The 16,658-nt window shown below is 40.2% G+C and overlaps 1 protein-coding gene across 5 annotated transcripts in view; it reads right to left on the bottom strand.

Moving 5' to 3' along the window:
• Positions 1-16,658, bottom strand: part of SKIP (Shal K[+] channel interacting protein) — a 174,747-nt gene that overhangs the window by 124,340 nt on the left and 33,749 nt on the right. For all 5 annotated transcript variants that reach the window (XM_033376531.1, XM_003736475.3, XM_033376529.1 and 2 more), the window contains exon 2: positions 808-1,655. In XM_033376531.1, the coding sequence (XP_033232422.1) occupies positions 808-1,167 (360 nt within the window). In that variant the 5' untranslated portion in view covers positions 1,168-1,655. The remainder of the gene's footprint in view (positions 1-807; positions 1,656-16,658) is intronic.

The raw sequence follows: 16,658 nt of genomic DNA, 5'->3' as shown, positions 1-16,658 counted from the left end.
TTTATAAGGGTTTTTTGGCCTTAGATTAAATTGGATCAAAATGTTCTCGTTCGTGAGATTTATCGATCAAATATTAGCAAACAAATTGAACTTTAAATTGAAATTACTCGAAATTTGCTCATTATCGAAATGTATCGAAGCTATTGATGATTTATCGATAGTATATTCGCAAAAAATTCGGACTTTAGATTAAGATATATCAAAATTTTCTCATTCTTTAAACTTTCGATCATTTTTTGATAGTTTTTCGATACCGTATTTGCAAAATTTTTGAATTTCAGCTTACAATATATCGAAGTTGTCGAATGCTCGAAATTCATCGAAGCCAGTGATAATTATCGATAGCATATTTGCACGCTTTTTGGACTTTAGATTAAAATAAATCAAAATTGTCTCAATATAGAATGTTATCGAATACATTGATCATTTATCGATAACATATTAACACAAAATGCTGACGCTAGATTGCAATTAATCGACATTTTTCATTCTCCACATTTATCGACGATATTTGACTTTAGATTAAAATGGATCGAAATTTTCTCAATCTTCTCAATCGCAGATATCGAACATTTATCGATCACTTTTCTTTAACACTTTTCGACTTTAGATTAAAATTAATCGAAATTTTCAAATCTTCAAGGAATACCACTCAAAAACAACAAAAATTGCGATAATAGCAATACCGACCACAACTTGTGATACAAAATATTCCCCTTTAGCCCTAAACAGCGGGTAACTGCTTCCATTAACTGCCACTCATTAAATCTACAACTATAGTAAAAAGGGGGGGAAAAAAAGACTTACCGGTGTTGAATATGGATGCGCTGTCAGACGCACTCCGTCCGTCTCCAGCTGTTCGCCGAGCACCATCTCGAGGTCGTTGCTGGGCGGCGTTTCGCAGAGTATCTCCATGCTGCCCGACAGGGAATTGGGATCGTTGAGCATAAAATAGACAGAGGCGGCGCCCTTCTCCCGCAGCGAGCGAATGCTCTTGAGGAGCTTGTGCCGATGCGATGGATTCTCAACGCCAATGGCATCCAGATCGGGATCACCGACCTGTTTGCATATCTCCAGGTCATCGTAGCCATTGTCGAGGAAACTTTCGGCATACTGGGCCAGTCCCAGGGCACGTAGCCATTCGCAGACAATGTTGCTAACGGCCATCGTCCTGAGAGCCTGACGAGGACGACGACGACGACGACGATGATGATGATGATGATGATTGGGGGGTGGAGGTTGGAGGGTGGAGGCTGGAGTGTTGTTGGGGGGGGGGGCGTGTTGGCGGACGTTTAGCTTCACGTGTGACGCCGTCTGCCAATTACCGTTACAAAATGGCGTCGTGTGCAAGGAGTTTTCTCCGAATGTCACGTGCTGCAGCTTTTCTTTCGCCTTTCTCCCTTATTTTCTTTGTTTTGTTGGGTTTTCTTCTAATGCCAAGCATGCAATTTCCTTGGCCTTACTTTAAGCATTATTTTCCTGCCTGAATTGTTTTAAATTGCTGCTGCCTCGGCACATCATGCTGCTCCTCCGGGTCGTCGTCTCGTAAAAATTCAATGCCCTGCGTAGAGTCGTAAAAATTTATAACGCACATTTCTAGCGGGCCATCAGCGGTACAGGACGCTCCTCACATTCCTTTGTTGTCTCTCCACCGCCTGCAAAAAATATTCAGAATATTCAGAATATTATTATTTAGAAGTCAGCAAATATTACAGCATATGTTTCGACCCGCATTCGAAGATTTTTCCCACCATAATCTGAGGGCTGTCTGGCCTCTGGCCACAATTGATGACGCAGTGAGAACTGAGATTCAAATCAAACTCCAAAATGCTAGAAAATTAATTAAACTCATCGAAGGGCGGGGCGGGGCAGGGCTGGGCCCACAGGCAGCTGCGGTTTGTTCCATGCCACATGCCTCTGCGGGGTAGGAGAAGGGAGGGAGGGGAGGTTTCTTATCAGGAGGTAAGGGCTGTCGCTGTAGCTATCGCTGCCTTGCGGCTTGCCAATGCGCCTCGTAATGCGTGCCAGCCATATAGACATGCACTTTATCATATAAGCCCCACACCCCAAGCCCCCGCCCCCGCCCCCGCCCTGCCGTTTGCTTCCGTTTCCGCTTTAGAGAATCCATGAGGCGTTAAACGCAAACTAAAAGCTTATGCACACACATCCACCATGCCCCTGCCGCCTGCCCCCACATGTAGTTTTTCTAGTGAGGCGTGTGCCGCGCTTTTGCTCATTGATAAATGATTGATTATCAATCCCCCCCCCCGAGTGGGTACATGAGTGCGTGGGTGGGTGAATGGGTGTGGTGCGGTGTGGTGTGCGGTTGCTGCGGTTCTTCTTGGCTTAGCACAAAAGTTTAGTGTTTGCTTTTAGTTTATCTTTAATGGATTATTTTAGTGGTGGCTTCGACCCGTCAACGAGCGCCAAACGAGTGCCACACAACAAAAGAGATGCTCGACCAGAGGGATACTCCTCCAGCAAAGAGTAGAAGACACAGCCAGAAGCCACATTCTGCCTCTTTTTAAACGATAACTTATGGATTTTTATCGGTAATGTATCGTTGTCATCGATCTTTTGCCTTTCAGGGATCTTTTATCACTGTTATCGATGGATGAGCGATTTTATCTATTATTTTGATTTTATTATTGATCGATTTTAACCATAATGTATCGATAATTAACCAATATTTCATTATTGATTGAAGCTATGTATTATTTATCGTTTTTATCGATAACTCAATATTTTATCGACATAAATCGTCCTTATTTATTTTTTTACAAATATTTGATTATTTATATTATATTATTTATCGATTTATCTACAACTTATCGATAATTTATCAATATTTCCTGGACAATGTATCGTCGTTTTCGATTATTTATCAATATTTCATTATTTTTATTATATTATTTATATAAAAATTATCGATAATTTATCATTATTTAATTTATTATAATTTTTTATATTATTTATCGGTTGTATCTATAACTTATCGATAATTGATAAATATTTCATCGAAAATGTATTGCCTTGATCGATAATATATCAATATTTTATTATTTATTGATGCTATATATTATTTATCGATGTAATCTATAAATTATCGATAGCTTCTCGCCATTCCAACGACAATTTACCGACGCTATCGATTATTCATCAAAGCACTCTTAGTCCTAGGAATACACAACACTTTTCCTGCTAGTTTCCGGCAGATCTGCTAGATCCCAACATGCCCTTCCACCGCGGGGCATAATCGTTCCCATAATCCTCTCAAAGCCCAACCCAATCTTTACCAAAAGCGGCCCCTCCCCACACCACACACCTTTCCAGAAGAGGACACCAATATCATATAATTTATGTGCTCTGCTGCCGTCAGTCTCCCATCCATGCCACATGCCTCATGGCCCTGCCCCCAACCATGTGACTAAGCTGATTTCTTGTTTTCTTTTTTTTCTTTTTTTCTTCTACATATCTCTCTCCCCGGCTGTTGTCTGTTGTCTGGGCCGGCAGCTGTTTTGTTTCCATTTTCATTTTCATTGGCATTGAATAGATCAATCATGGATGGCTGTTTGTTTTCTTTCTTTTTTTGTCGATGGTACGGCCCCAATGATGACCAATTATTCACCAATAAAACTGTCGGCCAAATGTCATGAATTGAACTTTTACTGGCTTTTACGCTGCAAATCGAAATTCAATCGTAATTTGCTGGGAAAGTGAATTTCGAAAGTTCGAGGAATCAATTAGGGACAGGCAGAGGCAGAGACAGGAATAGGCAAAAGCATATTCCCCCAGTCCCTAATTGAGTCCTCGATAAAAATAGATAGATGTACTTTTACCTGTTGCATTTTTTTCCGTGAGATACGAGTCTTGTTTTCCCCTTTTCCACTGTGTTGCACCTTCGAATGCCGTTGAGTGGGCTTAGGGATTTCCCATAAGCGAAAGGACACAATAATCGTTTGGAATTAACAATTTTGAATGCCCAAAAACACCAATCCATGGGGAATTTGTACGAATTAAATCACAAAAATATATCAAAAAATTTATCGATAGCTTAGAATAGGTTTTTATCGTAAATCGATAATTTTTACATGATGGTTTATCGATTTTCTACACAATTCATGAAGCTATAATTATTTTATAGAGGCTATCTTTCATTTATCAATTTTTTTCAGCTATGTTTCGATAGTATCAATTATTTTTAAGCCATGTTATCGACTATTAATCGTTTAAATAATTTCTAAAATTCATTTTAAATTTCCCAAAATTTTCGGTTCACTAAAATCCCCATTTGTTTATTTTCAAAAGCCTGAAAAACTCTTCAAAATTACTACCAAAATTTTACAACCAATTTCCAAAATTTCTCATGTATTTAAATCTTCCTTAAAATTAAAGAACTTGCCCAACAAATTCGTCAAAGAAACGTATAACATTTTTATAAGCAACTTAAATGCCGGCAATAAACGTTGCTGCCACTGCTGCCACGACTCCCTGCCCCTCTCTAGGCGCTTCACCTCTTCTAGGCCAAACCCTTTCACTTCCCAACCAATTGGTTGGCTGCATTTATTTTCGGGTCAAAGTTTGTCGGGGGGCTTGATTTGTTTTGCTTTTGCTTTTGGGTTTTTGGTTTTTGTTTCTGTTTCTGTTTAATTTCTCGTATCTTCCGCCCACGCAGGGCACACAGCGGGGCACGCCACAATTTAATGCAACATCATCGAAAGCGACGGCCACAATAACAACAACAAGAAACGGACTTGTTGCCGCTCGCTGGAGAGCAGTTGTTGGCTTCAATCAGAGACAAGGGACAACACACACAAATTGATATTGCGGGGGCGTTGTCGTAACGCATTTTATATAAAGATTTGAATGCCCAGGGCATTGGATTAGGGAGGATGCGAAGGGTGTATCGGTTTATCGATCAACGGCTAGGCAGCACTTAAGTATTTCCCATAAGCGAAAGGCCACAATCATTTGGATTTAAAACTTTTGAATGCCTTTCGACGCGAGGGAATGGGGATTGTCTTTCCTAAAATATTATAAAAATATGTCAATAATTTATTGATAACTTGTAGTAAGTTTTTGTAATGCCCAGGCAGTTGGAGGAGGGTACAAAGGGTGTATCGGTTTATCGATCAACGGCTAGGCAACACTTAAGTATTTCCCATAAGCGAAAGGCCACAATTTAAGACTTTTGAATGCCTTTCGACGCGAGGGAATTGCTTTTGCTTTTTCAATAATATATAGATAATTTATCGATAACTCTTAGTACGTTTTTGTGAATGCCCAGGGTGTGGAGGAGGGTTCAAAGGTTGTATATAATAAATCGTTAATTTATCGATCACTTTTGGTAAGTTTTATTATCGCTTTTATGTCTTTTATCGTTATTTAATCGATTTGTTATCGATTTATTTGCTTTTTTGGTTGAAATTTTCTTTGCTTTATGTCTCCTCTATAATTTCCCGCCCCTTAATTCCCCAATAATGGGTACCTTCTAGTCGCCTCTGCCCCTCTTTTGGGGGTGGGGGTTTCCTTCTCTCTCTCTTTTTGTTGGTGCCTCTTTTTGTTTGGGGCAAGTTTAATTTGTTGGATGGCCCGCCGTTTGTTTTAAAAGCTGTCATTTCAATCGATCGACTGCTTTGTCTCCCCATCTGCCGTCCGTCCGTCCCCTACCGCCCCCACGCGCCCCCCGCCTCCATCGCCCGCGGATCGTGCTTGACTCTTGGCCTCTAGGCCCCAAGCGCAACAATTGTGAGAGGTGTTGCCTGGCAAATCACATCGCGGCTCAATAAGCGGCGCAGGCAAATTACTCGTACTCCCTCAGCCCGCCACTCCCCCCTCCCCACCCATCCAGCGATTGCAACACGTCGCCAACAGCTGTGTCGCGGCGGCTGTCTGGCCATTTATTTATCTACCATCGTGGACTGTCACTCCGTCCTGTCTGCTCCCCACACCCCCATTTTGGGGACACGCGGCGTATGCGCAATTGCCATTTAATTAAAAATTATTTGCACATTGAGCGAACAATTTTTCGTTGATTTCATTTATCATTTTCGTTTTCGTTTTTATTTTTTATTTTTTACTGGCGTGCAGGTGCGCAACGACGGAAACGGACACCGAAAATAAAATGTTCACACGCTCTCTAGATGTGACTGTGCCCCTGCCACCGACTCTGCCCCTGCCTCTGCCCCTTCCTTCGACTCCGCTTTGGTGTTGTCTCCGAGTTGATGGGAATAAAGATGACGACGAAGTCATCTCTGCGGCAGGTCTACGCACACGAACGTCTAATTATAATCATTAGCCCAAGCAAACAGAGAGATATTCATATATTTTGCATAGGCCCAAGGGCCAGATATAGGGATTCGAGAATTGGAAAAAGATGACATACTCTTCAAAGGGTCATGGGCTCTATAAAAACTATAGAATATAATGGTAATCAAGGTAGAAACCTGATCGAATGACATTGTCCCATAAGCGAAAGGAGTCTATTCCGCTTCGGTTAACCAGAAAACAGCGATCATTCGTCTGAAGCGATTCCGAATTTCTTTCGATTAAAGCTCCAAAATATATCGATATATTATTGATACTTTCGGAAATAATTTACTGCAAATACAAGTATTTTAGAGATCATATATCGGAAATAAAGTGATTTTATCGAGCATTTATGGACTCTATCTAATTCAAATATCATGTATTCACGATATCGATAATCAATCGAAAAAATGTATAAATCAATTACGAAAATGTTTAACTTTTAAAAGAATATTTATTCTGTAAGTGGGAAATATTTCCGTATTGCATATGCATGAAATCTCCAATAAATATATCGATATATTATGGATAATTTAAAAAATGTATGTCAAATTAAACTATTACAAAAATAATCGGAGAGAGAGAGAGCGATTGTATCAATATTTTATCGATTATATCTACTTTAACTATCATTGAACAGCTTTATCGAATATTTATTGAGCATTCATCGACTTTATTGATTATTTATCGACTTTATCGATATCTTTATTGCACTTATCGATTATTTATCGACGTTATCGATTATTTATCGAGTTTCTGTCGAGTATTTATCGACTTTATCGATACTATTGTGCATTTATCGATGTTATAGAGTATTTATCGACTTTAAGGAGTATTTATCGACTTTATCGAATTAATCGATCAATGTTTTTTCAATTTCCTTAACAAAATAAGACAATTCGTAACTTTTAGATGAATATTTATATCCAAAAGTGGAAAATATATCCACATTGCTTATCGGCAATACTTATCGATAACAGGTAATCAACTCTTTTATGGTTTCCAGTGATCCCTAACTATATTCTTCATGGAATAAGGAAGGACATCTGCTTTATGCATTTCCTGTTGATTGCAGATCAAAGAAATAAATACAAAAAAAAATGCTTTATAGCCAACGGAAATGTTTCCTTGTTGCGAAAAATTATAGGCAATCCGGCCAATGGAAGGGCATTCAAAGAAAACCAAATAAATGGCGGGACTCTGAGGGAGAGGATGATTGGGCGTCTTCATTAACGATAGGAAGTAGGCCGGAGACAAACAAAGAGAGAGGAAGAAACGGGGAGACAGAGAGACAGCGAGGAAAGACCGTCAAAATCCATTTGACAACATAAAATTGCTGTTCCAAAACGAAGCCAAAGCCGGGCTGGAGTCGCCACAGTGTGGGGCATTAATGCCAATGGCTAATTAACTTGTTGTTGAGCTCGTAAAATAGTTTGGCCGAGCTCATCAAGATAATAAAGGCAACCAAAAAAAGTTCTTTCTCCTCTTTAATTGAGGAACGAACCCGAAAAATGGTTGACTTTTGGCCGATCTGGTGGTGCGTCAGCTGCAAGAATGACCTGCCCAAACAGAAGAGCCCACAGAGATACAAAGATACAAAGATACAGAGGCACAGAGGTACAGAGGTACAGAGGTACAGAGGTACACATTACTGCAGTCACTTTTGGTAATTAGATTTTCAAGTCGAGATAATAAAGTGGACATTAAAATTTTACAACCTCCCCGGGCGGGGGGGGGGGGGGGGACAATAAATTAATTACCAGAATTTCCAGCCTAGAACCTAGCCCCTTTTTCCAGGTGCCACACCCCACAATAAATATTGGAAATCCACTTCGCTCTGCTCTGCACTCCATAATATATGGCATGCAAGTCTCTAATTAAACCACAATTGTTGTGTAAACTTTAAGCAATTGATTGCCCAAAAACAGGTCTGTCGACTGTCACACACACACAACACACACACACACATATACAGCGGCAGCTACAAAATCTGTTGGCCGGCAATTAACAGGCAATTGACTCGAAAAGTGGACCCAGGCCAGGCCTCTTCGGACATGAATATTGAAAGTTATGGCAATCCAATGTTTATTGTCTGGGAAGTCTGGGAACTTCTAGGCCTATCCCGGGGAGAATCCAGTTCGAGAGACCCCATTCTCTGGCTTCGATTTGAATTTCAATTGAATGCAATTTGGGCCAAAAAACAATCAAAAAATCTCTACTAATTCCCAGAAAGAGCTTCATTGGTTTGAGGTTGTTCAGAAAATCTCTATTAATTCCTAAATGGAGCTCTGGTTTCTTAGATACACATTTCTTTGATTGAAAAAACCCCCTGAAAACCCCTTTTCAGCCTTAGTTTCGGTGCCACAAATCCCACATTCGTACAGGTTCCTTAGTCTCCAAAAAAGTGCTCTTAAAAGGCCCAAGACTTCATGCTGGGGCTCAGAAAAAGAAACCTGGCTGACCTTTTGGCATTTTGCATTTGTTTTTTATGCACATGATTCAGAGGGAGAGGGAGAGAGAGAGAGAGAGAGAAGGCGAATGCCCCCCCAGCAATATAAATAAATTTATATCATTTTTTTGTTTGTTTTTTTTTTGCACTCAAGCTCTGCGGGTGGTCCAGCCGGGGGGTGGGGGTGGGGGGACGCAGGTGGCTAGCTTAATGCTTTTAATGTTGGATAATTTAGCATTTGTTGCCATCATTTGTTATGCAAAAACCAACAACGATCCATCGCTATAAATCATCATCATTATGCTTAACCCATTGAGGGTTTAACCCTCATAGGCAACAAAAGCAACACTTATTGATTGCGATTTCAACAAAAGAAAACGTAAGAAGAAATTTATTAAATCTGAGGGCAAGCGGGTGGAAGGAAGGACTGGGTAGGGGGCTGGTGCGGGGTCGGGGTCGGGGGACTGGGCCTGGGGGGGGTGGGTATGAAATGCAATAAATTCCCATTAAGCTGCTCACATAAAACGCCTGATTGCATCCCAAGCTGCAACTGAAAGCTGAAGCTGAAGCTGAAGCGCGCTGAAGCCAACATCCTGTTGACAGTCGTCGGCGGTGGGGCAGCAGCGGCAGGGGCAGGGGCAGGGGCAGCTATCAATATTAAAAGCGCTTATTTGACAGAAATATGACAAATGCCTGACAGCCAAGGGCGTGGCACACAGGTTGCACACACACACACACACACACACCCAAGAAGTGCCAAGTCATTAGTGAGGCAGGAGAGGGGCAGAGAGGCAGAAGAGAGGCAGGAGAGAGGGAGAGAGCAAAGTGTCAGAAATGCTTTTTGGATTAGTCGATGCGAAATTTTGTGGTGTATTGAATTGCCTTTTGGGTCAGCCAGCAGCAGCCAGCAGGGCTCCTGGACCTCGTCTCTGACACGTGCAACACTCACGCCTTGGTCTGCAAGTCGTCTCTCTCGCTCCCTCTGGAAATGAGCATCAGGAATGCATTCAACTGTCAAAAGCTGTAGGAAATCAATGAAGCGTAAGAAAATCTAGAAGAAAAAAAACCCTTACTCCAAATGGAAATGGACATTAGATGGCGAGAAATCAGACATGAGACTCGCTTGATGGGAAAAATCCACTATTATGGTTATTTTAGAATCGTTATTCCATTGGCAATATTTGTATTATTATTCTATCTATTTCACTCTCGTTATTCTTCTATTTCTCTTTATTATATTTTCTCTCTACTTATGGTGCTCACTCGTTATTTCATACTCGTTTTTCTCATGTTGTTATTTGATTATCGTTGTTCGATTCTCGTTATTCCCTTCGCGTAATTCGCTGCTCGTTATTCGATTCTCGTTATTTCCATATCGCTATTCGCTTTTCGTTATTTTTATCTCATTATTCGATCCTCGTTTACTGATTCTCGGTATTCACTTCTCGTTACTCGCTTCTCGTTATTCGCTTCTCGTTATTCGCTTCTCTTTATTCGTCTCTCGTTATTGGCTTCTCGTTATTCCCTTCTCTTTAATCGCTTTTCCTTATTCCTTTCTCGTAATTCCTATCTCTTCATTCTGTTGTCGTTATTACATTCTCACATTATCAATATTCTAGTTACACGTTATTTTATTCTCGTTTTTGTTTTTTGTCGTTACCAGATTTTTGGTATTAATTTTTCTTTATTGCATTCTTACATTATTATTTCTTCCCGTTATTTCATTATTTTTTTTACTCGTTGCTCGTTATGCCCTTCTAGTTATTTAAATCCTGTTATTTGATTCTCAGTATTCCTCTACAGTTATTATTTAATCATTTTTCCATGCCCCTCACTAATTTCTCACTACTACCCTCTCGTTATTCCCTTCTCGTTATTATCTTTATTTTATATTCCTTTTCCCTTAATACTCGCTATGCTCTTCTCGTTAACCCTCAAATGTTATATCCTTGTAAATATTATATTTTCAATACGTTTCCTATCATTCCGATCTCGTTATTTCCGTTGCTTTCTCCAACTCTTATCTGCTTGAACATTTATTTTTTTAATTTTTCCCATTATTGCATGCATTATTTTTAAAATGCTCGTAAAGATTCAGCGGGGTGACAATTTTATAAATATTTTTATGGCGTTTCATAAAATTTTATATGCCTGGCATTCCCCTCCTCCTCTCCTCCTCTCCCACTATTTCCCTCTTCAATTTGTCGTCGCTGCAGTTTATGAATTCCCATTTCCCGTTTGTTCCTCCCTTTTCTTCCTTTAAAGTTGCCATTTTTTGCGTATTTCAACGCTCTCATTGACCATGTGCCAGTGACAGTCGGACAGGCAGACAGACAGTTGCTGGTGCATGCAACAGCGCTGTCATCGGTTGCAACAATTACTTAAATGCAGCCATAATTTGTGATGTAGGCAGTCGGACAGGCAGTCCAGCCAGGGCAATTTACTCGTCCACTCGTCTGCATATTTTTCACAATTTTATTATTATTTCAACGAATTTCCAACTATAATTATTATGATTATTATTTTCAAGTCGAGTGTGTCCACAAGGCAGGCTTTAAAATCGGTACGGAGTCCCTTGGAGGGGATCCTGAATGAATCAGTGCTCATTTTCGGTGCTCATTGGAGGTAGGGTAATTTTTTCCTACTTTTTTGTAAAAATATTCATCCGATTGTCTAGATTTTTGGTAATGTATCCTCCTGTCTAGATCTGTATATCTTTATAGATCATAAAATTGTGTATGCCATATGATTTCGCCACCTAAAGGGTCCTAAAGAGGTCTGGAAAAGGTTCCGATGTTCCCAGAAAAACTTTTATTTGGGTCACCTTTTTTCGGGGTCACCAGAAAAACGCTGCAGGCCCTGCCACATGCAGAAATGAAGCCTGGATGGCAGTAATTAATATATATATATTTTCCTGTCACATTTTCCAGCCATTGTCCCCGTCTTTCAATTACATTTTGTACAACATTTTATGAAATATTCAAATTTGATTGCATTAATTGAGCTTCAACGAAATACAGTGGCCATAAATATTAATTTGGTATTCAATTTTCATTGATTAATTTCCAATTTAGCGACTCTGTCACAGCCTGTCTTTTCCTTTTCTTTTTTTGTCGTGGGTTTTCTGTGATTTGTGAACCCCAAAGAAGTGTCCCATAAATCACACACACAACGGAAAAAAATCTTATGGGGCGGCAGGCAAATAAACTTTGTCTTCCCTTTTGCCATTTTGTTTCTTTGATTGAGCCCGAAGAGAGCGGCAGAGGAGAGTCTCCGAACAATGGCAATTAGCCCATAAAAATGAAAATACCCTCATTTACGATGATTCCTCCAAGCCATCCATCAGACAAATTAATTGAAATTCAAAGTCTCGGGGCCTTTGGGGGGTACGTATTCGTTTTTTTTTATGAGCATTGGTTGTTCTGTTTAATTTCACTTCTTGCGGATTGGATCGTCATCTTGTGGGCCTCCTTGTGGTGTGTCTTTCCAATGAATAATAAAGTAGATTGAAGCCAATCCACAGACGTATCCAGAGCGACTTGTGCCGCTGCGGCTGCTGCTGCCTCCAGATATAAATCAATTCCCGAGAAGCGACAAAAATTTACATTCCCCACAGCCCACGGGGGGAGCTGCAATGCGATCCAATCCCCAGGCAGATCTGTGGGCGCTGTCTTCGGGGCTTGGGGACTGCTTGGGGACTCCTCTCTTATTGAGATTTCATCGCCTGTTTTCTCAGTGTGTGTCAAAGTCAATTTATGGCAACGGTAAACACAAACGGGGCATTGTATCAATAATAATAATAATAATAATAAAGCCAGAAATAAAAGGCGGCAGCAAAATAAATCGCTGATATATGTATCGTTGAAAAATCGTGCCTCGATCGGCCAAGAGCATCACAATTCGTAAGCGTTTAAATGTCTTTAAGTGGGCCTTGATTAATGACTCTCCGGCGAGTCGATCGACGGCCTGATGATCGTCTCTGGGCACACGCACTGCGGGAGCTCCCTCCGGCCAGGGCATCACCAGGGGTTTGCTCCACAGATAGGCGTGACTATGATAACATTGCCCCAAACAAAAGGCCTTTCAATTGGCCTTGACTAAGGGTCTTATCGATCCTCATCTGCGGGGATCATGATCGAAGCAATTTGTTCAACAAACTTTCGTATCTATGGGGCCCTCAGCCCCCAACCCCCAACCCCCAGCAATTAAAGCGTTCAATCTAATCGGAATACTCAAATAGATCATTTAGAGGCTTTGTGTTTAGGGTTTTCCAAACAAGATCTGGTTTTTGGCAAAACCTTCCATGTGTCGATCATTAAAGATTTTGGAAACATAAATAAATTTAATGGATTATAAGAGTGTTTTTAGGGGGATTCATCAACATTTTATAAATAATTTATCTACTTATTTGCTTGCCAAATTAAAAAGAAAAAGACAAAAATGGAATAAAATAAGAAAGATAAAAACTAACAATATATAAAAATATTTAAAAAAAAATTAAACACACAAAAATTAGATAAAATATTTAAGAAAAAAATTAAAATATATAAAAAATATTAAAGAAAATAAATAAAATATTAAAAATAGAATAAAATATAAAAAAAAAATATTACAAAATAAAGAAATTATAAATAAATAAAATTTTAAAATATTAAAGAAAATAAAATAAAAAATTATACAAAAATTCAATTTGTAAAAAAGTTATATTAAACAAAAAATTGTATTAAAAAAGTTGTGTCAAAAAAATGTTTGTCAAAAAAAAAACTATTTAAGGTTAATTGTTTGGAAAGAGATGCTCATCTTTATTTATAAACACCCAAGCCGAGGCCCAGACTGAAACGCCAACCGACCGAGGGGCTCTGCGGCAAGACGCGCCTCTCTTCGATGATCATTACAGATCCCAAAATCTTAAGGCCTCAATCATATGCGGGCATCTACAATTTGTCTTCCAAATTCCACATCTTTGGGCTCATCATCTCGATGGTTGATCTTCGATTTACAACAAATTATGATCATCATAAACCACGGAAAACTTTAAAACAAAATCCTCTTTAAACTCCACTCGGGTTCCAGCTCCATTCAACCTCATAACTGCCTTTATTCACAGCTTTATCTAGCTCTTGGATCATCTTTGAATCCCTTCGAAGTGGGTCTTACTTTTCAGCGAACCTGTCAAATCTTTCCACTCAACGACGCGCCACCAAATGAGTGTCAAACCAAATTATCCTAAAACCCCATCGTCGAAGAACTAGCTCAAATTTCATATCGAAAAACCCACGAAATAAAATTGAAATTTCATCAATTTGATTGGCTCTTCGTCTGTCTATCTGCCAGAGGGACAGATGCCACATAGAACCCTCGCGGAAACCATTAATAGTAGACTGAATTTTCCAACTGAATGCCGCAGCGGCGGCACACGATCAGATAAAAATATATCTTCGAGAGAGACAGAGACAATGTCAATGTCAAAAATTGTGGCGCTGGCCTTTAAGCCAAAGACCAGACCAGACCAGGCTTCGTTCAGGTATAAAAACAGAAAAAAAGATACCCACGCGACCTGCGAGGCGACCCTTCCTTCGACCGAGGGGTTCTACTGTAAGACGATCCTTCGCAGTTGAAAAACGAAAGTGAAGGCAGAGAGGAGGGCAGGGGAGGGCAGCTCTCGTTGTCATTTGACAACGTCGCACAATTACACAACTAAAATGAACAATATTCAACGAAATTATACTCTGGAAATGCGCTTGAAAGGGACAAAGGGACACCGAGAAAGAGAGAGGGAGAGGGAGAGAGAGAGAGAAGCGGCGGCATAAAACAAAAGGAGGCCTCAACCGGACCCAAAAGGCAGACAAGACCCAGGGGCCAGGCAGCTGCTGGCAAGTTTTTGGTATATCATTTTTCATGACAGTCGCGTACATGCGTATAAGTGCAGCCTGGACAGCAGAGCAGAAGGACAGTAGGACGACTAATTATGCCACTAATTTAGTTGTGACTTCGAGGACCCCCTACCTCCCCCCCCCCCCCCCTCGTCATAATTTACTGCAGCCACCCAAAAACCGAAACAGAGACACACACACAAATCATTCATATTTTTCAAAGTTCATGAAACGACTTCATCATTTTACGATTATTTCTAGCCCCCCCCCCCCCCTCCCCCCCGGCCCCCTTTTGGAAAATGTGGCGAAAATTTACGATGCCTGTGACACAGTTAACTCATGCTCTCGGACACCGAAAAACATATATCAAATGTGTGGCACGGCACGACTTGGAATGCCATTCACGGAGACAGAGAGGGTTACCTGCTTTAACCAGAACTCAAAGGCAGGGAGTCCAGACCCGGGCCCAGAGCCCCATCCAGAGCCCAAACAATAACGTGAAATATGTGCGGCGTTTTGCAATTCATACGCAAAAATGGTTTCAGGATGAGGGAGCGCAGCCATCAACGAGAAGAAGGACGACCACGACGACGATGGCGGCCCATTTGAATCGTTCGACCTGCCAATGGCTCTACAGTAGCCACCACCACAGCACTCCGCACTCCGCCCCACACTCCGCGTGCCGCACCACTCTCTGTGCCGCATATGCAACGCGAAGGGAGAGTGGGATACAATAACACATTGTCTGAGGCAAAAATGGGGCGACATTGGCAAGTGGCAGGTCAGAGAGCGGTGCGAATACAGTGCGTAACGAAAGACTATACGACGTACGGAAGGGACTGCCAAGGAACAAACAGATCTGCCACAGATATGAAGCAGTTTTTCATCGAAAAAGAACCAAAGAATGAATGATTCATTTATTGTAGAATTAATAAGATCATTCGATAACGTTTAAATACCAGATACTGTCATCTTTGGGAGATATTTTCTAGAAATTGGTGGAGTTATAGGATTTTTATGCCTGCGAGAGATGGAAAAGGGTATCAAAGCGGACCAAAAATACAAAATTTTGGTACAATTTCGATCTAAAGGCATGTAAAATCGAAATAATGAAAAATAGTTGAGCGATAAATAATCGATAGCAGTCAAAAACTACAATAATGTTGGTAGATTATATCATATCAGCGATAACATCATTTCCGCTAGTAAGCAATCGATAATATCTCGAAACGTTTGATATAATCGATCCATAATCCATGAAATGCATAAATCATCGATAAATTCTCGATAACATAGCTACATGTTTGATACCATCGATCCATGATCCTTTAAATACATTACTGATCGTTAAAAATAGATAAATTATCGATCAAAAATATATGAACGATCGTTAAAAAAGATAAGTTATCGATCAAAACATATAAATCATCGATATGTATATCAATTATCGATAAAAGTAGATAAATTATCGATAACATAGCTGCATGTTTATACCATCGATCGATGTTTCATGTAATACATCAGTGATCGATAAAAATCGATCAATTATCGATCAAATATAAACAATTTCGATGAAAATAGATAAAGTCTCGATGAAACAGATCGACTTTCGATAAAAATAGATCAATTATCAATTTGATCGATGAATTGTCGATAAAAATAAATTAATTAATGATAAAATATACAAATGATCGAAAGAAAAATATACTTTATCGATACAAATATATAAATTGTCGATAAAGATAGATAAATCACCAATAACAGATAAACTATCGAAAAATCTCCATTAACCTATCGAAAACATTCCAAATCTCTGGTACCAAATTTTCGTCGAGTCCTTTCGCTCATGGCAACTTTTTACGCCGTATTTGCAGAAAGTGCCCGACGCAGGGTCTCCCCGCTTCCCAATGCCCCCCGCCTATGTCCATGATATACACTGTAGGACCGCCGCCTCCCGCCCCAAAACACAACCCACTCCCACTACCGAATGCCAGACGACTGCACTGGTCCGTTGGTCTCGCATTTAA

This window comes from Drosophila pseudoobscura, chromosome 2, assembly GCF_009870125.1.
Source record: "Drosophila pseudoobscura strain MV-25-SWS-2005 chromosome 2, UCI_Dpse_MV25, whole genome shotgun sequence".
In the NCBI taxonomy this organism is placed as follows: domain Eukaryota; kingdom Metazoa; phylum Arthropoda; class Insecta; order Diptera; family Drosophilidae; genus Drosophila; species Drosophila pseudoobscura.
The sequence above is the reverse complement of the archived record's forward strand: the minus strand, read 5'-3'. Positions and strand labels throughout refer to the sequence as shown.